At 34.8% G+C, this 22,818-nt stretch overlaps 1 protein-coding gene across 6 annotated transcripts in view; it reads right to left on the minus strand.

The window, feature by feature from the left end:
• DYNC2H1 (dynein cytoplasmic 2 heavy chain 1) overlaps nt 1-22,818 on the minus strand; it is a 412,907-nt gene that overhangs the window by 307,106 nt on the left and 82,983 nt on the right. For 5 of the 6 annotated variants that reach the window (XM_049889448.1, XM_049889446.1, XM_049889451.1 and 2 more), the window contains exons 45-53: nt 21,881-22,025; nt 20,365-20,467; nt 19,694-19,861; nt 12,601-12,731; nt 11,197-11,445; nt 10,551-10,659; nt 7,077-7,190; nt 6,101-6,243; nt 947-1,031 (exon numbers count right to left, since the gene is read on the minus strand). In XM_049889448.1, the coding sequence (XP_049745405.1) occupies nt 947-1,031; nt 6,101-6,243; nt 7,077-7,190; nt 10,551-10,659; nt 11,197-11,445; nt 12,601-12,731; nt 19,694-19,861; nt 20,365-20,467; nt 21,881-22,025 (1,247 nt within the window). The remainder of the gene's footprint in view (nt 1-946; nt 1,032-6,100; nt 6,244-7,076; nt 7,191-10,550; nt 10,660-11,196; nt 11,446-12,600; nt 12,732-19,693; nt 19,862-20,364; nt 20,468-21,880; nt 22,026-22,818) is intronic. The other variant, XM_049889447.1, reaches the window with a different exon arrangement.

The raw sequence follows: 22,818 nt of genomic DNA on the forward strand, positions 1-22,818 counted from the left end.
CTCCAAGTCTCCTCTATGCTACTCCAACCTGAATGCCCTCCCTACGCTACCTGTCTGGGCAATGTCTATTTCCTGTAAGACCTGCCAGTTAGAAATTTCATTTCCCAATGCACTTCATATAAAACTCTACCTTGTTTTATCTTGCTACATCAGAATTGTATTTTTATTTATAACATAATTCTTGCTATCACTAGACTGTAAGCCACTTACTCATCTCTAATATCTAGCTTAGTATCTAATATAAAATAAAAAACAAAAAAAACTCATTGCTGTCGAGTCGATTCCAACTCATAGTGACCCTACGGGACAGAGTAGAAATGTTCCAGAGAGTTTCCAAGGAGTGCCCGGTGGATTCGAACTGCCAATCTTTTGGTTAGCAGCCGTAGCACTTAACCACTATGCCACCAGGGTTTTCAATATAAAATAAGCTTAATTAATAAATGATTGAATGATTAGATAAATAAAAGGATGAATGAACAAGCTATAGCATAAAGAGAAAAATAAAGACCACATTCTAAATTAATTTGGAGTTGGGTAAAATAATGGGAATAGTATATCTATGAAAATATTATACCCCTACTCAAAGAATATCATGAACATTTTTCCTTCTATGCATTGAGTTCTATGATACATATAAGTGATAGCCAAAATGAAAAGTTCAGGCCACTAGCCAAAGACCCTAAGCAATATAAGCAGGTCCCTCAGATCATACAGGTCAGAGAAATAATTTTTTAATTTCTTAAATTCAAACAATAGGTTTTCTATTAGATCATATGAAATGGAGTAAATGTTACGTTAAAAATAAGGAAGGCTTTAAATTTCAGTTTGCATCAGAAATCTAACTCAGTTACGTTTAGAATTATTCAAATTCATAATCATCCTGAATATTTACTTAGACGAATGGCAATTATTTCACAAATAAAAATCAATTTCATCAGACTATTACCTGAATTTTTTTTCTTTTCTTCTTTCCTTTTTTTGTCAGAATATTTTTCTTCACCACCTGTTTCACTGAGTAACATTTCAGGTATCTAAAACATAAAGAGCATTACTTTAAATTGCAAATCAATTTGGAAGAAGTTTAAGTAAATCCAATATCAGAGGTTAAAAACCTTTAAAATGAAAAAATATTATCAATTGAACTTTTCTTCTAAGATTCTTTGCAGATTAATAGAAATTAATATGTTAATCCTCAGAAGATATTACTTCCTAGACAATATTTCGATATGTCAACCATTCCTGACTGCAAATTAATAACATAAGGAAAAGCTCCAAAATCTCACTTGAAAACTGATAAAAATCCCATTCCCATCAAGTTGATTCTGACATACAGCGACCCGATAGGTTGGTTAGAACTGCCCCACAGGGTTTCAAAGGCTGTAAATGATTAGGCTGTATAAAAATGAAGACAACCACATTTTTGGTTTAATTAGAAAATAATCACAAATGTCACTGAAAATCATACAACAATAAAAAAATCTCACATGGCATCATGACAATGAAGTGCCTTCATGGCATAGTGGGAAAGCAAACATTCTTAGCTTTCTTAAAGAAATAATAAAATAGAAATGAAAACTTCCAGAATTTACAATTAATAACTCTAAAAACTATTATCTAGAAATGGCTGAGTTTTTTACCAGTATCACAAAAAAGCAAATAAAGTTTCATAAACGGATATCATTATCATTAAGGGAAATAAAACCTGAAAAGAATATTACTTTAGAATATACGGAAGAACCTTAGTTTCCTATGAAAATTTAAAGTAGTAGAACCCTAAAATTTTAACATGAATCCAAATGGCTTCAACTTTTTTCACCTGATACAGTTGACATTAAGAGAAAGAGGAAACACAAGTAATTTAGGTATTTTGGTCAAAACGTCATTTTACAAATATCTCAGACTGAATAAAATGAAGGGCAAATATCCGTGCACAATGGAGAATTTAAAAGCGCCATGGTTTTTTAGCTGAAGAGTAAAGTATGCTTGTTCTGTTTTCTCAACCGTGTTCATTGATTCTATCTGATTCTGATGAAACACTTAGGCTTCCATGAGGATATCTGAAATCTGCATTTTTGAATTAATGGAAATTTGTTTCTCTGGAAACTCACTTTTCTTAGTCTATCACTAAACAAAATTATTCAACAGTAAAATTTTCCTTCCTGGATTCAGTGACATTCCCCTTTGTCTCCATTTACTATCTCTGGAGACAAAAATGTCATTCAAGCATATTATACGTTCTAAAAAAAACTGAATGGATATATTCACCTTATTAATTTTACCTTATTCTCATTACACATATTATCATATTCAAAAAAGGTAGAATCATGTCAACTCCTTCAAATAACCTTCAATTGTTTACAGTTGCTTGTTGAGTAAGATAAAGTCCCTGACGTGGCACTGAAAGGTTTCCCTCATCCTGACATGGTACTTAAAGGCTTTTAGCTATATCTCACACAACAATGTTCCACATACCCTGTGCTTTTGCCACTTAAACTCTCTATTCCCCAAGGATGCCATGTTGTATCAAGTCCATGAACCACTGGGCCCGCAGGTGGGGGAGTGTCCTCCTGCACCTCACTGCTCCTTCAAGAACATCCTCACTGAACTCCCTAAGTTTTATTCTCATATTATCATACTACAGCAATCCCTAAGCCCCCTTATTGCAAGCATCCACCAATCCACTCAATTCTTCATTCCCCAAATAATTTTAGCTCCGACAACAACAAAAAAACCCATTGACGTCAAGTCAATTCTGACTCATAGTGACCCTATAGGACTGAGTAGAACTGCCCCATAGGGTTTCCAAGGAGCACCTGGTGGATTCAAACTGCCAACCTTTTGTTTAGCAGCCATAGCTCTTAACCACTACGCCACTAGGGTTTCCAATTTTAGCTCTAGTACTCCAATAATCTGACTTACCGGTTCTTTGAACTACTCTCCTCCTCTATCTTATCCACCACCCTTTTCTCAGTCACTCACCCTTGGATCACATCCTGAGGCCTTGTCATTAACAATAACCAAAATCCTCCCATGATCTCACTTTCAAGCACCCTATTTTTCTACACCACCCTTCTATCTCCCCAGCTCACTCCTCCCCAACAATAATCCTCAGACTCCACAAAACCTGTACAATCCACTAATTCTACCACCTTTTCATTGTCACTCACCATCTTCCTATCCTAATTTACCTCCTTACTAGTTTAAATTCTGTAGTAAATAATTATATTCTTATAAATATCCTCAACTCTGCTTGCCTTCACTTGCTTTGTCATACTCTCGTGGCAAAGCCCCAGTCCTGCTCCACGTTGGTAACTGTGAGTGCACATGTGAACTGGAGAAAAACATACAACTATATTAATTAACCTCAATTGGAATTCATAATCACTAATGTCAAGAGAGAGCCCTTAATGCAACCTGGCTATCATACTCCACTCTCCTAATCCTTTCACTATTTTACTCTCCCGACATACTGTATCTTCTTCTATCTTGTATTTTATATCTTGCATATCTTCTTGTCTCTCTTTAAATCTCCAAAGTACTTCCCCGATTCTGTCTCTCAACTGATAACCTTACTCACTATTTCACTGAAAAAACAGAAACAATCAGAAGAGATCTTCCAAAACTTCTCAGTATCACAGCTGCATACCACTTACCTAAATCTGTGCCTGTGTTCGTTACTCCACTTTCTTTCCCATTACTGTCGACGACCCCTAGGTGTTGCTAGCAAATCCTAAATTCTTCCACTTGTGCACGGTAGACTCATTACTGTCCACCACTCAATGATATTGCTTTAGCAATGTTTCTGTCCTTCCTGCATCATAGATATTTTGCTTCCCTACTAAATCATTCCCAACAGTATATGAATATGCTATAGTTTATCCTATCTTAAAAACAAACACATGGAAAACCTCTTTTCACCCTCACTTCCTCCAGCTATTGACCTACTTCTCTCTTCTCCCATACAATAAAATTTCTAAAAAGATTTGTCCATATTCACTCTCTCCAATCCTTTCTGTAATATACTCCAATAAGGTTTTTTCCACTACCAATGCGAACTGCTTTATTAAAGTCACCAGTGGCTTCCACGTTGCTAAATCCAGTGATCAACTCTCAATCCTCATCAACTTTCATTTATCATACTTCATCATTCCTTCCTCCTTTGAAATGTTTTCTGTGCTTGGATTCTAGGCCATCGTATTCTCCTGGTTTTCCTCCTCAGTCTCCTTTGTTGCTCTTCTCATCTCACCAACTTCTTTATGTTGAAATGCCCCAGGGTTCTGTCCTTGGATCTCTTCTCTCATTCATTAATTCATTCTTATACCTTTAAATACCATCTATACTTTGATAATCCCCATATTTTTATCTGTGTATGCCTGACCTTGCCCCTGAACTCCACACTCACATATCCAAATGCTTTCTCAACCTCTCAACTTGGGTATCTGACATCTTATATTTAACACACCTAAAACTGAAAGCCTCATCTTCTTGAAATATGCTCTTCTCACAGTTTTCCCCTTTACCGTTGATGGTCATTCCATCCTTCTAGTCACTCAAGTCAAAATAATTAGCTATATCCTTAACACGCCTCACTTTCCCTTACACCTCTTTCCAATCTGTCAGCAAAAGTTTTCTGCTTTTCTGATGATGGTCTTTCCATCCTTCCAGTAACTCAGGTCAAAATAATTGGATGTATCCTTGACACGCCTCACTTTCTCTTACATTTTACTACAATCACTCAGCAAATCCTGTTGTTTCTACTGAAAAACATATCCAGAATCCAACCACTTCTCAACCTCCACCACTACCCCTGCAGTCCAAGCTATCCTTTCTTTCACCTGGATCATCACTGTAGCCATGTAACTGCTGCTATCATTGCCTCCTATAGTCTCCTTTCATCCCAGAAGCCAGAGTAATCCCATTAAAACATTAGTCAGAATACAGAAATCCCCAAAGGCTCATAGGAAAAGCTAAAATCTTTATAAAGGCCAATATAGCCTAGGGGCCTTGTTGGCACAGTGGTTAAGCATTTGCCTGATAACCAAAAAGGTCGGCAGTTTGAATCCACCAGCCACTCCTTGGTTGCTATGAGTTGGAATCAAATCGACAGTTACAGGTTTTATACGGCCTAACTTATTCCCAACAAAAGCCTTTACAGTCTAACTGATCTCTCACATCTCTGGCCTCATCTCCAACTACTCTCTCCCTGAAATCACTTTGCTCCAGGTAAACTGGCCTCTTAGTGATCCTGAGAATCATAAGGCAGGCTCTTTTCTCAGGATCCTTGTCTGGGAAGCTTTTCTCGTAGAGTCCCCATAAGAATGTAAACTCCATAAGGGCAGGGATTTTTGTCTGTTTTGCTCTCTAAAACAGTGGCACATATTAAACACCCAATAATTACTTGTTGAATGAATAACTCTTGTTCACATGGCCTCCTCAGGCTAGAATACCATTCCTTTCCTTTATCTACTTACTGAAATCTAACAAAAAAATTCATTCTCATCTATAAAATCTTCATTATCACAAATTACACTCCTTCCACCAGACCATTACAGGCATTAGTCTGTACCTCTATTAAAAAAAAACAAAGAAATGAATGATTGATATGAATTCAAAAGGACAATGTTGAAAATTATTTATTCAAAAGCAAAATAGGCTCCCTGATAAGATAGTGCTATGAGTTCACACTTTAAACTCATCCTCCCTAAACAAAGACCATAGCAATGACATATTTTTAAAAAATGATTTCTAAAAATTTTTTAAATTAAAAAAAATTTAAGAATTGCTAAAATTCTTGCTATGGTATATCTTATTATAGGCTAGCCTACAGGCTCATTAACTAAAGGCATAAAATTTTAATATATGTAAATACCTCTGTAGTTCTAAATTAAGGACATAATCCTCAACCTAAAATTCTACACCCAACTAAACGATCATAAAAAAGTGAAAAGAAATAAAAGTATTTTCAAACATATGAGAGATGTTCAGTTCTACAATTAAGCTAATGATATAATAAATACCAAAGGAAAGTTTTGAAAACTCAATAACTTCAAAAAGAAAATGTGCTTATTTTTTTACTTCTGTATTTAAATTTTAAACTTACTTTCTTCATACTGCTATCTGACCAACATTCCATCCACAGCACCTGGCATTTCTTATGCAAAGCTGGATTACTCTCACAGTTTATTATGAAGTTTAAATTTGTAGAATCCATTATCAAGACAATATGCAAGTTTTGCTGAATTCCTTAAAAAAAAAAATTATAATCATGGAAAATTACAAAGTAATAATAGAGTCAGATCAGGGAAATCTATACAGTCTGATTTCATAAAATTAACATTTTCTGAAATGAAATGGTAGAAATTGTTAACTAAAAAAAGCAAGGTATGTAACAGTATTATGGTATGATTTTTATTTTTGTTAAAAAAAATACATGTGTTTGTGTGCATGTATATGCTAAGAAAAAAGATCTAGAAAGATACTCATGAAGGGGCTAAGTATAGTAATCTCTGGATGGTGTGACTGCTGCCTTATTTTTCACTTATTTTAAATTTCTACAGTGCACATAAAACTACTGTAATAATAAAAAATTATTAAAAAAAACTATAGAGGCTGGTACAATTTAAATACTAGTTCAATAACGCTCTAAGAAAGGAGGTACTACAATATGTACTAATTTTAGCACATGAAAACAAAGACAGCAAGTTAAATATTCCAAAGACCATTTTCAACCTTCTCTTTGCTAAAATTTTTGCTATGATGTTTTTACTATTTTTTAGCCTATAGGCTAAGGAGCCCTGGTGGCGCAGCGGTTAAACACTTGGCTGCTAACTGGAAGGTCAGCAGTTTGAACCCACCAGCCGCTCCATGAGAGAGAAATGTGGCAGTCTAGTTTCCTGTAGGCTAGTTCTATAGTTCTTTTTAAGAGCTTCAAGAAAAAGAAAAAATATATATAAATTACCAAACAGACCCAAGATTTAAGATGCCTTCACAATCTAATGAGGAAAAAAAGCAAATTAAATGGTATTTTTTTCACATGAACCAGAGTTTGAATTGATTAATGAATCTGTTTTATTTACTGTATGTGAAGTAATTGAAGATGGGTCCAAAAAAGCCATCCTGTGAAGCTTGATCTTTAAGAGGCAACAGCAAGGGCTCTAATTCTTCCAGAGTATAGAGTCCAGGAACTTCACCTACAGAAGAACATTACATTTCTTTTTAATTTTGGCTGCATTACACTAATTATAAAACACATTTTGCATACACAATTTTTTTTAAATTTTTGTATTAAATAATCAATCTTTCAAAAAATTTACAAACCCTATCACCTCGACGTGCATGACTCATATATTTGCAGCTGTAGCTTTACTTTTCTCTGTACCTTCACTCACTGTGATAGAAAGCTCATTATCTACATGATAAAATTCAAACTCCAAAACATGCCATTCAAAACAGTTCATAATCTAGCCACTCATCTGCCTTTCCAGGTCTTCTCCCACCTCTCTCCCCTAAGACTTTGTATTCTAGCCTTACTGAACTTCTTTCTGTTCCATAAATATAACAAAATACTCCTCTTTCTAGAATGTACACCCACAGTCCTCCTCTGTCCTTTACTGTCACAACAATTGCTATGTTTATGAGTCTTTCCTGACAACTCACATGGTTAGTAAGGCACTCTCTTTTCTTTCACATAGTATCCAGACATAACTGTTACTACTCATCACATCATCTAATAAGGAATTAATTACTTCGCTTTCCTGCCCAGTTAGACCCTGAATTCCCAGTGAACAAATATTTGACTGCATTTAATATCTAGCCCTAGTGCACACTTAACAGAGCATCTGGAACATAAATGTTTGCTAAATGAACGAATGAATGAATGAACCTGTACTAGAAATCAGGAGACCTAGTCCATGATCTTTTACTATGCAACAGAGTGATGATGGCAAATCAAGGCTTAAAGGTTTTAATACAGGGTCTGGGCCATGTCTTGTTCACCACTATAACTCCAATATTTAGAACTCGGCCCAACATATAACAGGTGTTCAATAAATACTTGTTAAACCAATATATCTGTAATCCAAAAGAAAGTATAAGATTAAGTGAAAATTCCTTTGCTACGCATCAAAAACAGTACATTCATGTAGGGCCCGTCAGTCTGATCCCTACTTTTCTTTAGGCTCAACTCTGAAAAACCAGACTACTCTCCCTCCTCCAAGCTTATAATATATTCAAACACACACACACATATAAATCTGCTGTATATGTCTTTCTTTAATATTTAACCATACGAAGAGGCTCTTGATTCCTTAAGCTTAGCAAAAACATCAGGCTTCTTACACACTATATGCTTTAGTAAGAATTTGAAATATGAAAAAAGGAGACAAAGACCTATTGAACACTTTCTCCAAAAAGAAGCTTTACCAAAAGCTAACTTTACTTGTGAATTTTGCAGTTATATCTTGATATTAAAGACCAATTTATCTTAAAACAGTTACTGGGTAATGCTTATCTGATGTTTGCTCTCACAAAGAAGCTGTATATACATCTAGTCAGCCAGGTTTAACTAAGCCAAAATGAACAAGGCCTCCATCTAGTGACGATTTAAACAATAGGCAAGAATGTACTCCTTAAAAATCATAAGAGATTACTCTATAAAATGGCAACAAACATTTCAAGCCTGCTGAAGTACCACCACTTTCACTAAGCCATTACCCTTACTCTTCTGCAGAAACAGATTTATCACTTGTCCAGCTAGAATCCTGAACTGTACTAAAGCGTAAAAACACCATATATTATAAATTAAATGTTTTCCTTAATCAAAACTGTTAACTTCTGGAGAAAAGCTATTTCACCTCACAGCCTAGCATGATACAAAATAAGTTTTGAATAAATACTGGGTTGAACATAAGCTTCATATAACTTTGTCCTCAGGTCCCCTACAACAGAACCACCGGTACAGTTGAAAAGAGCTTTTAATAAGGCTTATTTTATACTTCAGTACCAAAATACTCTTGGCCCAGTTTAAGACTATGTTACCTCATACCAATTCTACTAATACTAATTACCCACTATGAAGAGATTCTAGTAAACTTCCTAAATTCTTCAGAAAAAAAAGAAATATAGAAATTTGTAGGTATCCTCCCCAGGAAAGCACCAAATAGGTCAGGTAGCTCCAAAAAAACAGGTGAGTACCACACTTTGCTGTGGAAAGAGGCATGGCAGAGCATGGGTAAAGCCCAAGAGCTGTTCAAGAAGTGGCAGTAATTCTTAGGTTGCTCAGAATTACCTAGGGAACTTTAATTAAAATGGCAAGTGCTACCACAACCCCCAACTCAGAGATTCTCATTTAATGGGTCTGGGGTGGTAGCAAAGAAATAGTTTGTTTTGTTTTTTAATTCTCCAGGTAATTCAATGTGTAACCAGGGTTGAAAAACACTGGGGAATAAAAACAGATCTAGTACTTGGTAGTATATCTCAGAAAAATAAGACTCAAGTTAATAAGTCAGAATAGAAGTAAAGATTTCCAAAGAATAAAATGTTTGAAAAAAATAACAGTAATTATTTCTATAAAATTCTATAGACAGGAGGCTTGCTCATCAGTCATAAATTTCTAAGAAGAATTTGTTCTAATATATTCTTTCAAATGATAATTTTCTACCACATAGGTGCATACTTAAAACACTGGGAAGTACCTTTTTGCTTTAAAAATGATTAAAAAAAAAAAAATGAGTTTACAGGAGTCCCTGGGTGGCACAAACGGTTAAGCACTTGGCTGCTAACCAAAAGGCTGGTGGTTCAAGTCCACCCAGGGGCACCTTGGAAGAAGGGTCTGGTGATTTACTTCCGAAAATCAGCCATTGGAAAAGGGAATAAATAAAAATCATAACTTTTTTAAATGAGGTTACATAATCTTAAAATTTGTTCTACTGAACCCTAAAAGTAGCATGTACATTCTTCTAAGTTACTGAATAAAAATATTCGATATATGAAGTATGAAACTGCATATATCTAGAATATATCTATATTCATATATCCAGAATATGTCTATATTCATATTAAAGCCATAACACAATTTATTCCACATTCAACTACTGACGGACAGTGTGGTTCTGTCAGGTTTTTTGCTATTACAAATTATATGCTACATATTGCCTTACATATTGGCTCTTTTATTTCTATAGATTAAATTCCTACAGATAATGAAATTGTTAAATCAAAGGATGTATCACATTTTTCATAAGTACTGAATGATAACTTCCCAAAAGGTTATAGAAGATAACCCACCAAAAGTATAAGAGACAACCAATTTTTCTCTACATTCATCTATACTGACTATTAACAATCATCTTTATATAATTTTTCAGTCTCCTGATTTTATAAAAATGGAGTTTGTCAATTCTCCTGCCCTGGCCATGTTTAACCCATGTTACTCTTGGAACAACTATTTCAAAGGTCTCTAAAACACAAGTGCATTTTACACAAGACAAGTTTACTTGAATAATTTGTACATTAGTACTTTCATTTTCCTTGACTAGGAACCACTGACTTACCTGAAGACAAAAGACTATTGATCATCTCCAAAAATGTGGGATGTACAAACTGGTAGTCTTCAAGAAGTAAAACTACCTGTTGTGCTTCAATACCTGCAAGATGCAGTACCTGCTCAATAAGAAAATATTTTTAGTAGCCTTTGAGGATTTTGGTGCTGTTAACAATCATAATTTCACATATAAACTATGCCATATAATCATAAATGTAAATATATATTTATTTATATTTGAGCAACCAAAATTAAAATCAACTTAAGCCATACAATTTGAAAGTAAATACTATTTTGAGAAATGTTAATTCATTCACAGATAGAACATTGAATTAAAAGTTAGAGGGTCATTTTGATAAATACCCTCATATATTCTATATAAAAAAATCCACCCTTTTTTTTAATCTTCCAAGTCTATCCAACGTTTTACAATCTCTAGCTGGGGTGCCAGAGAGCTAGAAATTGTAGAATAGGAATTTTTCTCCTATCTGGAAATAAAAATAAAATTTTCCAATAATCATGAGAAAACTATCATCAAAATTAAAATAAAGACTATGCAGTATACCAGAGACTTTAAAAGATCTGAAAAGGCTTTTGGAATACTAACTAATACGGTTTTAAATCAAATAGAGCAAAAAATTGTTGGAGTAACTCACGTGTTTGAGATCATTTTTGAACTGCTTCAGCTCATAGCCCCTGGAAATCTTTGGAGAAAACAGCACTGCTCCATGCATATGACTGACTAAAGAAGTGATTGTCCGACGACCTACACCACTGCGTCCTGCTAACAGAAGTGAACCTCCAGGGAAACTCAGCACTCTATCTATCCTAGACATATACTCCAGGACTTCTTGGAAAAGTAAAATATCTAAATTCTGGTTATCTCGTCCATAATGAATAAGACCCTTTAAAAAAAAAAAACACAAAGAATATTTTATATAATCAATACAAGCCCTAATTATATAATAAAAATATCAATTATCTAAATTAAATTATATGCTCAAGAAAAGGGATGAAATGACTATATGTCATCTCACACTCAATACTGTATTTATCTAGAAATCCAGTTCTGTAGGAGATGCCCAAGGAAAAACTTACGTCGCGTCAAACAAATTGAGTCCACAAAAATCAGTTACTTTGGAGGGCCATTAATATAACTACTCAAAAAGTAGCGAGAGAAAGCAGGTTAATTAAAAAAGCTTTAAAAGCTCTCAAATTTTAGAAGTTGTTACAAATCAAGTCAGTGTACATATATCATGAAACAGTCCCAGACCTCTAGAAACCCAGTGCCTAAAAAATCTTTTTCATACTCTTGTTCTTATGCACCACTTGGGAATAAATAAAAGCCTACGCAGGTATCACGTTCTTCCCTAGAATACATGGTATTTAACCAACTTCCAACGTTCTCAAACTTTGTAATAATACCCATTCTAATCTGATCAGTTTACTAGCTCACGAAAAAAACTTACTGATAAAATTGACATTAACTGTCAATGTAAATATTAATTCTTGGTTTTTGCTGTAAGTAAATATTAATTCTTAAAGTAATAATACACAATATTTTTCTCCTTTATCATAACAAAACTTAAAGAAAACTCCCTAAGACAGTGCTACTCCAAGTTTCAGTGGATCAGCCGCATCAGCATTACCTGAATACCTGTTAGAAATTCAGACTCTGGGCTCCACCTATGAATCCGACTCTTTAAAGACAGGACCCAGAAATCTACGTATTTTTTTGATTCTCCAAATCATTCCAAGGCTCACCAAATTTTGACAATCACTGCTCTAGATGATTTCTCAACTAATACCAAGCCTCATTCATCTTTCCAAGGTCAGATAACTCCTCCCAGCATATCCTGGCAATGTTTTACACATATCTGTGTAAGAGTATGCACACCCAGTTAGGTCTGCTACAGGAGACTAAATTCCAAAACACAACATCCAGCTTTACCTATGCTGTGATCTTTCCTCTCCATGCCCTCAAAAAATTTTCAATAGATATAAGAAAATGACTATAATCATAATCAAATAAAAATTCAAATTTAGGATTCATATTATACCTTTTTAATAACATCCTTGAGATCTGCAGAGTTTAGTTTTCCAAGCGGTTTTCCATGTGGAGGCAATGGTTGTCCTGGGGCTGCTCTGGCACCTGAATTATGCCGGGCTCCCCATGTGACATAGAAACTATCTGTAGAAATGAAAAATATGTTTGTTTCATATGGATTATTTGTAATGCGAGCATCGGTAAATAGTTCACTAAACCCTATGGGGTAGTTCCGCTCTGTCCTACAGGGTCACTGTGAGTTGGAATTGATGGCAATGGGTAAAGTATTTTTAAGTTAATCAGTGCAATAAGATCACCTCCGGATAGGTAAAGATCAATTTACTTTAAAGCGTGCCTTGGAAAATCAATACTATCAGTTAAGACACCAAGAAATTAAATTTCAAACTCTACCTGAAAACAGCATTCCTATTTTATCTTTGTCCACCACTTCTTTCACCTCAAATAAACTGACCTTCTTCTAACTTTCCTTTCACCCTTAGTTTGTTCCATTTTCCTTCTTTTTTCAAAATCTTCATATTTAAATTAAAAATAATTTACATAAAATAATCTCAAAACCCTCTTTGAAAAAATGGATTTATTGATACTATCAAGAGCCCTAATGTCTAAAACAAAAGAAAAATTAACAATCAAATTTTAATCAGAAAAAAAAAAATCCCCCAAACGTCTCTTAAATTTATCTATAGCAGTCTTCCTGTTACCATACAAGGAAAATTCATTCACCTTCCTATTGAACCATTTCCCTCCCAACTCTCTGAGAGACTGTTCCATCATGTATCCACCTTGTCACATACTCAGCTCTTATAACTGTTAGTTGCCACTTAATCAGCCCCAAACTCATGGCAACTCTATTCTTCAGATCAAAACACAATCACAATCCTATAGTGATCTGACAAATTTTCTACCCCCTCCTAAAACAACAACCTTTACCTTCTCTAGCCCAAAGCTAGTTCATGTTCCTCTTTCCTTCACCATCATGTTTCTTACATTATCTTCCAGCTGCATAGCCCACTACACTAAAACTCTTATTTGGACACAATAATGAAGCCCTAATCACCAAATCCAAATCTTCCTTGCAGTCTTTACCCCAACAAAACTTCTGTGCATGTCCCTCTAGAAGCTTTTTTTTTCCTTGGATCTATATAACCCTATTCATCAAGCCACAACCACTACTCCTTTTCAGTACTGTGCTTATCGTTTATATATTGACGATCTCTGAGATCCAAAGTCAGTCTTCTATTGTTTTTAATTCTAAACACTCCCCTTGAATTATCTAATGTCTTCTGCGGATTAAATTATAGACTATTTATATGTCTAAAACCCAGATATGTACGTCAACACTCTAGGCAAGACTCCTAAGCACTAGTCTAGACCCAAATTTCTAATTACTTAGTAGATTTATAATTAATGTGTTCATTCATTCATTCAACATTTATACTTCCTGCTAGAGATAAGTAGTGAAAAAGACAAACATGACTCTTACCCTCTTTTAAAAAAAAAGAAAAACCAAACCCGTTGCCGTCGAGTCGATTCCAACTCATAGTGACCCTATAGGACAGAACTGCCCCAGAGGGTTTTCAAGGAGCAGCTGGTGGACTTGAACTGCCAATCTCTTGGTTAGTTGCCGAGTTCCCAACCACTACACCTCTAGGGTCTCTTACCCTCACAGAGCTGATAAAATCTATGTTGATTTCCAATACACATGTAATCACATACATAAAACTGACCTCATTATCTTCCCCCAAAACCATTCTCTCTATATCAAGTACTAATATTCATTCTCCCTATCTAGAAACCTTAAAACAGCATTAACAGAGTCCACAAAACATAAATTATACCAAAATATTTCTCAAAAAGAAAAGGAAAGCTACAACTCCAACTGAGAGGCTCTAAAAAAGATAAAAAAAAAAAAAAAAGAAATCAATCACAGACAACATGATCCTCTATATTGAAAATCCACTAAGAATCCACAAGAAAGCTACTAGAGCTGAGAATTCAATTCAACAAAGTCTAGGGTCCAAAATCAATACACAAAAATCATTTGTGTTTCTATACATAAGCAATGAAAAATCTGAAAAGGAAATCAACAATCTCATTTACAATAGCATCAAAAAGAATAAAATACCTAGGAATAAATTTAACCAGGGAGGTGAAAGACTTATACACTGAAAACTGTAAAACATTTCTGAAAGAAATTAAAGAAGGTCTAAATGGAAAGACATCCATGTTCATGAATTGGATGACTAGGGTCCCAATGAGTCAGAATCGATTTAATAGCAATTTTTTTTAAATGGGTTTAATATTGCTAAGATTTCAATGCTACCCAAAGCAATCTATAGATTCAACACAATCTCTATCAAAATTGCAACAGCCTTTTCTGCAGAAATGGAAAAGTCAATCCTCAGATTCACATGGAACTACATGGGGCCAAAAATATGCTAAAAAAGAAGAAAAGTAGGAGGACTCACATCTTCTAACTTTAAAACATGCTATATTGTTGTTAGTTGCCACTGAGTCATCTCCAATTCATAGTGACCTTATGTGTAACAGATCCGAACACTGCCCAGTCTTGTACCACCTTCATGATAATTGACATATTTGAGCCCATTCTTTTAGATACTATAAAGCTACAGTAATCAAAACATTGTGGTACGGATATAATAAAAGACATATAGACCAATGAAACACAACTGAGAGTTCAGAAATAAACACATACATCTATAGCCAACTGATTGCCAACATGGGTACCAAACCCATTCAATGGGGAAAGAATAATCTCTTCAAAAAATGATTTTGGCTCAACTGCATTTCCACAGGCAAAAGAATAAAGTTGGACCCACACCTTACATCTCATACAAAAATTAACTCAAAACAGATCAATAACCTAAATATAAGAACTAAAAACTATAAAACTCTTAGAAGAAAACAGGGATGACACTATGAGATTTTGTTTTTGACAATGGATTCTCAGACATAACAAATACATGAGCAATAAAAGACAAAATAGATAAACTGGACTTCATCAAATAAAAAAATTTTGTACATCAAAGAACTTTATCAAAAAAGTGAAGAGACAACCTACAGAATGGGATAAAATATTTGGGAAGCAAGTATCTGATAAGGGTTTAATATCCAGAATATATAAAAAATTTCCTGCAACTCAACACAAAAAGACAAACAGCCCAATTAAAAAAATGGACAAAGGACTTCTCCAAAGAAGATATACAAATGACCAATAAGCCCATAGAAAAATGCTAAACGTCATTGAGTCATTAAAATAAAAAAATAAAAGTCATTAGGGAAATGTAAATCAAAACCACGATGAGACACCACTGCACACCCACTAGGATGGTTATGATCAGAAAAATGGAAAATAACAAGTGCCGACAAAGGTAGGAAGAAATTAGAACCCTCATCCATTGTTAATGAGGACGTAAAATGGTGTAGCCGCTGTGGAAAACAGTTTGGCGGTTCCTCAAAAAGTTAAACATAAACTACCTAATGAACTATTTCTTCCTATACACCCAAAAGACTTGAAAGTAGGGACTCAAACAGAGACTTGTACAACAATCATTGCAACATTTTTCAAAATAGTCAAAAGGTGAAAACAACCCAAGTATCCTTGGCAGATGAATCGATAAACAGAATATAGTACATATTTAAGGAGCCCTAGAAACCCTTGTGACATAGTGGTTAACTGCTACAGCTGCTAACCAAAGTGCGGGCAGTTCGAATCCACCAGGCGCTCCTTAGAAACACTGAGGCAGTTCTACTCTGTCCTTTAAGGTCGCTATGAGTCGGAATCAACTCAATGGCAACAGGTTTGGTTTGGTTTTTGGTTTAGTGGCACAACCTGGAGCCCGGGTGGCTCAGTGGTTAAGAGCTCGGCTGCTAACCGAAAGGACGGCAGTTTGAATCCACCAACTGCTCCTCGGAAACCCTGTGGGGCAGTTCTGCTCTATCCTATAGGGTTGTCATGAATCAGAATCGAATCGGTGGCAATGGGTTTGGTTTTCTTGGTTACTGGCACAACTGTTAAGCACTCAACTGCTAATCAAAATGTTGGTGGTTTGAACCCACCCACCAACATTGTGGGAGAAGGAGCTGGCGATCTGCTCCCATAAAGATTACAGCCAAGAAAACCCTATGGGGCAGTTCTACTCTGGTACATGGAGTCACTATGAGTCAGAATTGACTAGATAGCACCTAACAATGAAATATTACTCAGCCATAAAGAGAAATGAAGTCTTAATTCATGCTACAACATGAAGAAACCTTGAAAACATCATATTGAATGAAGTCAGTCACAAAAGGAGAAATATTGTATAATTTTACTTATATAAAATATTCAGAATATGGAAGTGTATAGAGACATTAGTTTACTAGTGGTTACCAAGGGCAGGCGGATGGGAGAAAGTAAAAGAGAGAGGAAAAGGGTGACTCATTGCTTAGGGGACACTGAGCTTCCGTTAGCAGTGATAGAGAAATACAGAAATAATTACTGGAGATGGTTGCACAACATGATGAATACAATTAATGCCACTGAATTATACATGTGAAGAATGTTGAAATGGCAAATGTTTTCTTACGTACATATTTAACAGAATAAAAAACAAGCATATAAGTACCATAAAAAAAAAAAAACCATATAACCCTGTAATTGTACTTATGAGCATTTATTCCCGAGAATCAAAATGTATATTTGTACAAAAACTTGTGTATAAATGTTTATAGTACCTTTACTCATAATAGTCCAAAACTGAAAACAACCCAGATATCCTTCAAGAGATGAAAGGTTAAAGAAATGTTGTTACATCCATACGATAGAATTTTACGTCGCAATAAAAAGGAATAAACTACTGATACAACAATCTAGATGCATCTCCAAAGAATTATGCTAACTGCAATTACATTCTCGATAAGACAAAACTAAAGAAATAATGAACGGATTGGTGGTTTTCAGAGGATAAAAGGGAAATGAGTACGGCTATAAAAGGGAAACATGAGGAATTCTGTGGTGATGAAAATACTACATACCTTGACTATCAGTGTCAAAATCTTAGTTGTAAAATCGTACTATATAGATCTGCCAAATGTTACCTTTGGGGGACACTGAGTAAAGGGTGTACATGACCTCTCTGTATTAATTCTTACAACTGTATGTGAATCTACAGGTATCTTCAAAATTGTTTAATTTTTAAAAACTGTCAATATAACTTCCTCAAAAAGAGTTAGTCTCTACCTCTTCTATAACTCGAATATTTAGCATTTATCCCAGATATACTCAGAAAGTTATATTAATGATATAACACTTTATACCTTTTTATATGTACCAGTTTAACCATCTACTTCCACAAATCTTGTGGCATCTAAACACAGTAACAATGGTTATCACTGTAAGTAAAGACTTTCATATCTGTTCCTGTCATTAGAATTACAAGCTGCTTGAGGACTAGGATGCATCTACTTTATTTTTATGTTTCTAAACTTAAATTTTTATTAATGAATTAATCTTCCATTATGTGAAAATCCTGTGTGCCCAGACCTAACATATGTCAAGCTATAACTGTTAAAAAACATATTGCTTCATTTAAAAGCAAAATACCAATGAAAAAAAGTATATACAGTCTTTACTGGGCTCTGTATAGGGGAATAAAGAGCCTTGGTGACACAGTGGTTAATGAGTTCAGCAGCTAACCAGAAGGTTGCTGGTTAGAACTCACCAGCCTCTCCATGGCAGAAAGATGTGGTAGTCAGCTACCATAGAGATTACAGCCTTGGAAACCCGATGGGGCAGTTCTACGCTGTCCTACAGGGTCACTATAAGTCAGAATTAACTTGAGAGCAGTGGGTTTGGTTTTTGGGTTACATAGGGGGATCTGAAAGACACTGAACTCTAGAAAATTCAGATACCTAATAATGTAAGGGGGAGAGCATGCACTCGGGAAAGAAAGAGAGGAAATGGATGATATAAGGGGGAGGAGGAGAGCTTGCACTGGAGAAAGAGAGAGAGGAAATGCTCTCTACAGGGTTCCTGACTTGGCAGTTAACCGTTAACAAGGTGAGGTAAGAGAAAAGGGTATAGAGCCCTAAGAAAACTACTGTATCAGGGCACTCAGACTCTCACTCTATCTGAGTAGCCCACTTGACACTCCCTGGTCAAGTGTACTTTCGCCACTAACCCTCTGCTTGCTGATAAACCTCTGCTTGCTTGGCACTATTTGTCTCAGTGTTTGAATTCTTTCCTACACTGAAGACGAGAACTGAGGCTATTCTCCGGTAACAATAATACGCTGGTGCTATCTAATGCTCAAAGGATATGCCACTTGCAAATTGTGGCTGATTTATGTAACTGTACTTTGTATATCCTTTGGGCATACAAATAGTCAAGAGACATTATTGAAACCCATTTTGCAGCTTGAAAGAAGCTTTATTAGTAAATATTTCCATACTGCAGTCTTTTTTTTATCAAAGGCCCTCTTACTATGAAGATTTTTGTTACCTGTATTACTCTCACAGCAATTTTCAAGATGCACATTGGTTATTAAGGAATAATGGCTATAAATGCAGCAGGGCTGCTTTGACAGAACGTCATTGTGCTTCGTTTACCACAACAATGGACGAAGCTGGTAATAAGAATATGTAAGAAGCTCTGTGCTAATGACATTATGGGTAACCCAAACCTTATGGGTAGTGACAGGAAAAAGAAAGACCATTACCCTTAAGCAAAAGTATATTATAATCTAATATAGATTTTCTCAATGATCTTTAAGTTTCATACGTTTAAAATTTTTTTAAAAAAAGACAATTATCAGTGAAAATCCTTCAGAAAAAATAACTGTTAACAGTAAATGTAAAACACCTTTACCCAAGAAAACAATTATCATCATTGTGTGGAATTGTTTGAAACATACTTATTGAAATCTAGCAAAAAAAAAAAAAGATTGAGCAGCCCTATGGAAAAAATAATATTAAATTACCCAAAGTTACAATTTATTTAGAAAACGGACACATGAAGTTATTACACTAGAAACAAAATTTTTTAAAGATCTCGTAACAATCATATATTTACATAAACTCTATATTACCTGCCATATTGTCTAATATATCTGAGCCCCAATCTCCTTGAAGCACTGAAGTTAAAATGCTGTCAAATAAATGAAGTTCCTTCGCACCAACAATTTTGTCACGAAATAAGCGGCGTGCTTCATATGCTACAATTTCTAACACATAATCTAATGGATGATTTGAGGATCCTAAAAAAGGCAAAATATTTTTTAATTACTTTATAATAACACTGAAGTGATTTGAAAATGATCTGTTTCAACACAATATAAAAAAGAAACAGAGAATAGGAATCTACATACCATGATTTTGGCATCGGATAAATAGAAAAAAAAGGAAAAAAGTTAAAATTTATTTTGTTAATGAGTTGATAAATTTATTGTGTTTATTTAAAAAATAAATTCTATTATACTTAGCTGTTCAGTAAAATATCAGTCTAAAAAAGCATATTAAAAATGATTTGGCTATAAAGAGTAATTTCATTTTCCTCCAAGAATCAAGTTTTAATAGTGATAATCATAAATAATCTGAAAGAAGGAATACAGTAAAATATACAATTACTGTTATAGTCCTCATTTAATGTATCTATTACAATAAAACAGTATATACATGCACACACACACAGACACACACATATACACCCTGGCATTCTAAAGACAGGTAAGTGATGTGAAATCATGAAAGCAAAACTCACCTCCTTCTAAATCATATCTGAATAAGCCAAGAACCCACTGAGTAAGAATGCAAGGAGTAAAGAAATAGTGACTGTAATCATCAACTGTAAATTTGGCCCGCACCTGAAGAAGAAAATGTAGTATATGGTCAGTCCACTTTCTTAAATACATGACCATTCTGTAATGATTTTTAGTCTCCTTAGCCTCAGAGAAATGCCAAGCTTTACCTGTGAATGGAACTGTATTTCAACATAATTGATTTCCTTTGTTATCCTGTGTATTATATCTCATGCATTCAAAAAACATGATTCTAAGAAAGGGTTCATAGGCCTCAATAAACTTCGAAAGATTGTCCATGGCAAAGATAAAACATTAAAAAGCCCTGCTAGGGAAAGGTATTCAAGGAAAGGTAACCTAAGCTTTTTAATTCCAAGGCACTAAGAAGTCTAAGTAAGAGACATTTTCTAATGGTGGGAACAACAGAGGTATCTTCATTTTCAAGAAGTTACTGAAACTTTTGCAAATCAAAGTGCCTCTCCTCAATATACAACCAGTAAAGACCCTGCCCCTTCTCTCAACAGCCAAAGCCACCACCCTTATTCTGACCTTGATCACTTAAGCATCTCAATTAATTTAGAGAAGAAAAAAGGAACTTCTTGTTTTCTAACTTATCTTTCCCCACTTCTACTCCGATACTATAAAAAGCACCCCAAAATACTTCCATAACTTGCACATGCTGTTCCTTTTACCTAAAGAAACCTTCTTTCACTTTCAGCCACTTGAACTTCTATTCATCTTTCAAAACTCAGACCAAATTTTACCTCGTTCCTAACCACTATCACTAACGAAGTTATTCACTCCTTCCTCTATGCCATCTCTGAACTTGTACATGCTGCTATTTTTACATTTCTCACACTGTATTAGTAATGTATTTATTTATATGACTAGGTCCCTCATTAGACTGTGTACTTCCAGAGAATAGAGACTCATTCCTCTTTGCATTCATAGGACTAGCACTGGCAAGTGAAGGCACTCAATAAATGTATTCTGCATACTCAATGAACAGGCCCATACGACAAAACAAGACTAAAGGGGAGCACTAGCCCTGGGGTAGGGGCTGGAAGGCAAGAGGGAACAGGAAAGCTGGTAATTGGAACCCCAGGTTGAGAAGGGAGAGTGTTAACATGCCATGGGGTTGTTAACCAATGTCATGGAACAATGTGTGTACTAACTGATGAGAAACTACTTTGTTCTGTAACCTTCATCTAAGGTACAATAAAAAAAAAAGGAAAAAAATCTAAGCCATAAGATATTAAAAAAAAAAAAAAAAGAAGAAGAAACTGTGCCAAGTTAGCTGGCAGATACAATCGTGAATAAGAAACATATAGTACCTGCTCTTATGAAGCTTACTCTCTAACAGAAAAGTCTAATAGCAGGAAAGTAAGGCCTGGGATCAACACATAGGTAAGGATTAAGGGTAGTCTTTTGGGAGTGAAACCAATAGATATGAAAACTACAACATAAACGCATATATACCTGTTCATACACTTGTACCATAGATCCTGCTAAGAGATAAATTTTTGATGGAGAACCCCAAATCGAATGATTCTTCAAATTTTTATGTAGAACTGGTTCCAAATATGCACCATAAATGGTTTGTAATTGCTCTCTTTCTGGGTAACTTAAAAAAAAAAAAAAAGGCATAGAAGAAAGAAGAAAGCTGAAATAAATCAGTATTCTAAATTATTATTTTAAGGTTAAGTTACAGTAGTGGTTTTCATACTTTGCTACTTTGAGACCTAGACACCTCAGAGGCTGACCCAAAGGCTAAAGGACAGGCCAGGCTCAAGGTCCTCACTCTCACTTCAACCAAATTAGATTCCCAAATATCTGCTGTTAAATACTGGGGGTCTTAATAGCAGACTCCAATGAAGTTATTCTAAAACATAATTGCTTCGAAAACCGCTGATCTTTAGAAAAGACCAAAAGGAAAATTTTACTTAAGAAAAAGCATTTTAAGTTAAATACAGCCTTACACAGGACAGTAATCTATCTCAAAACTATAAAAGTAGAATCAGTAAAACAACAACAAAGTCAACCTATTTCTCCCAAACCGAAATTTATTTCACTACAGCTTAATTTGTGGTAGTAACATCTCTAAAAAAAAAAAAAAAGAATGTTAATAGATGGGGTGCAATCAGCATGAAAGCATAAAAACAAGGCTTTGTGCAGCAAAATTTAACGGCATTAACCAGATAGGACAGTGCCATAACCAGAAGATTAAAGAGCCCCTAGAACAATTACAGAGCAAGAAGTGAACAGATGTATTAAAACTGATGCCGTTAGTCAATTAAATTACCTAACTCTCCCTTTTTCAAATTCAAATCTTCTTCTTAGTTATCTTTATAAAATTCAATAGTATTTGTTTATCAAATCTATTAAACATCTACATTCTAAAACCTACCATTCAGATT

The sequence above is a fragment of the Elephas maximus genome, chromosome 7 (genome assembly GCF_024166365.1).
Source record: "Elephas maximus indicus isolate mEleMax1 chromosome 7, mEleMax1 primary haplotype, whole genome shotgun sequence".
Classification (NCBI taxonomy): Eukaryota; Metazoa; Chordata; class Mammalia; order Proboscidea; family Elephantidae; genus Elephas; species Elephas maximus.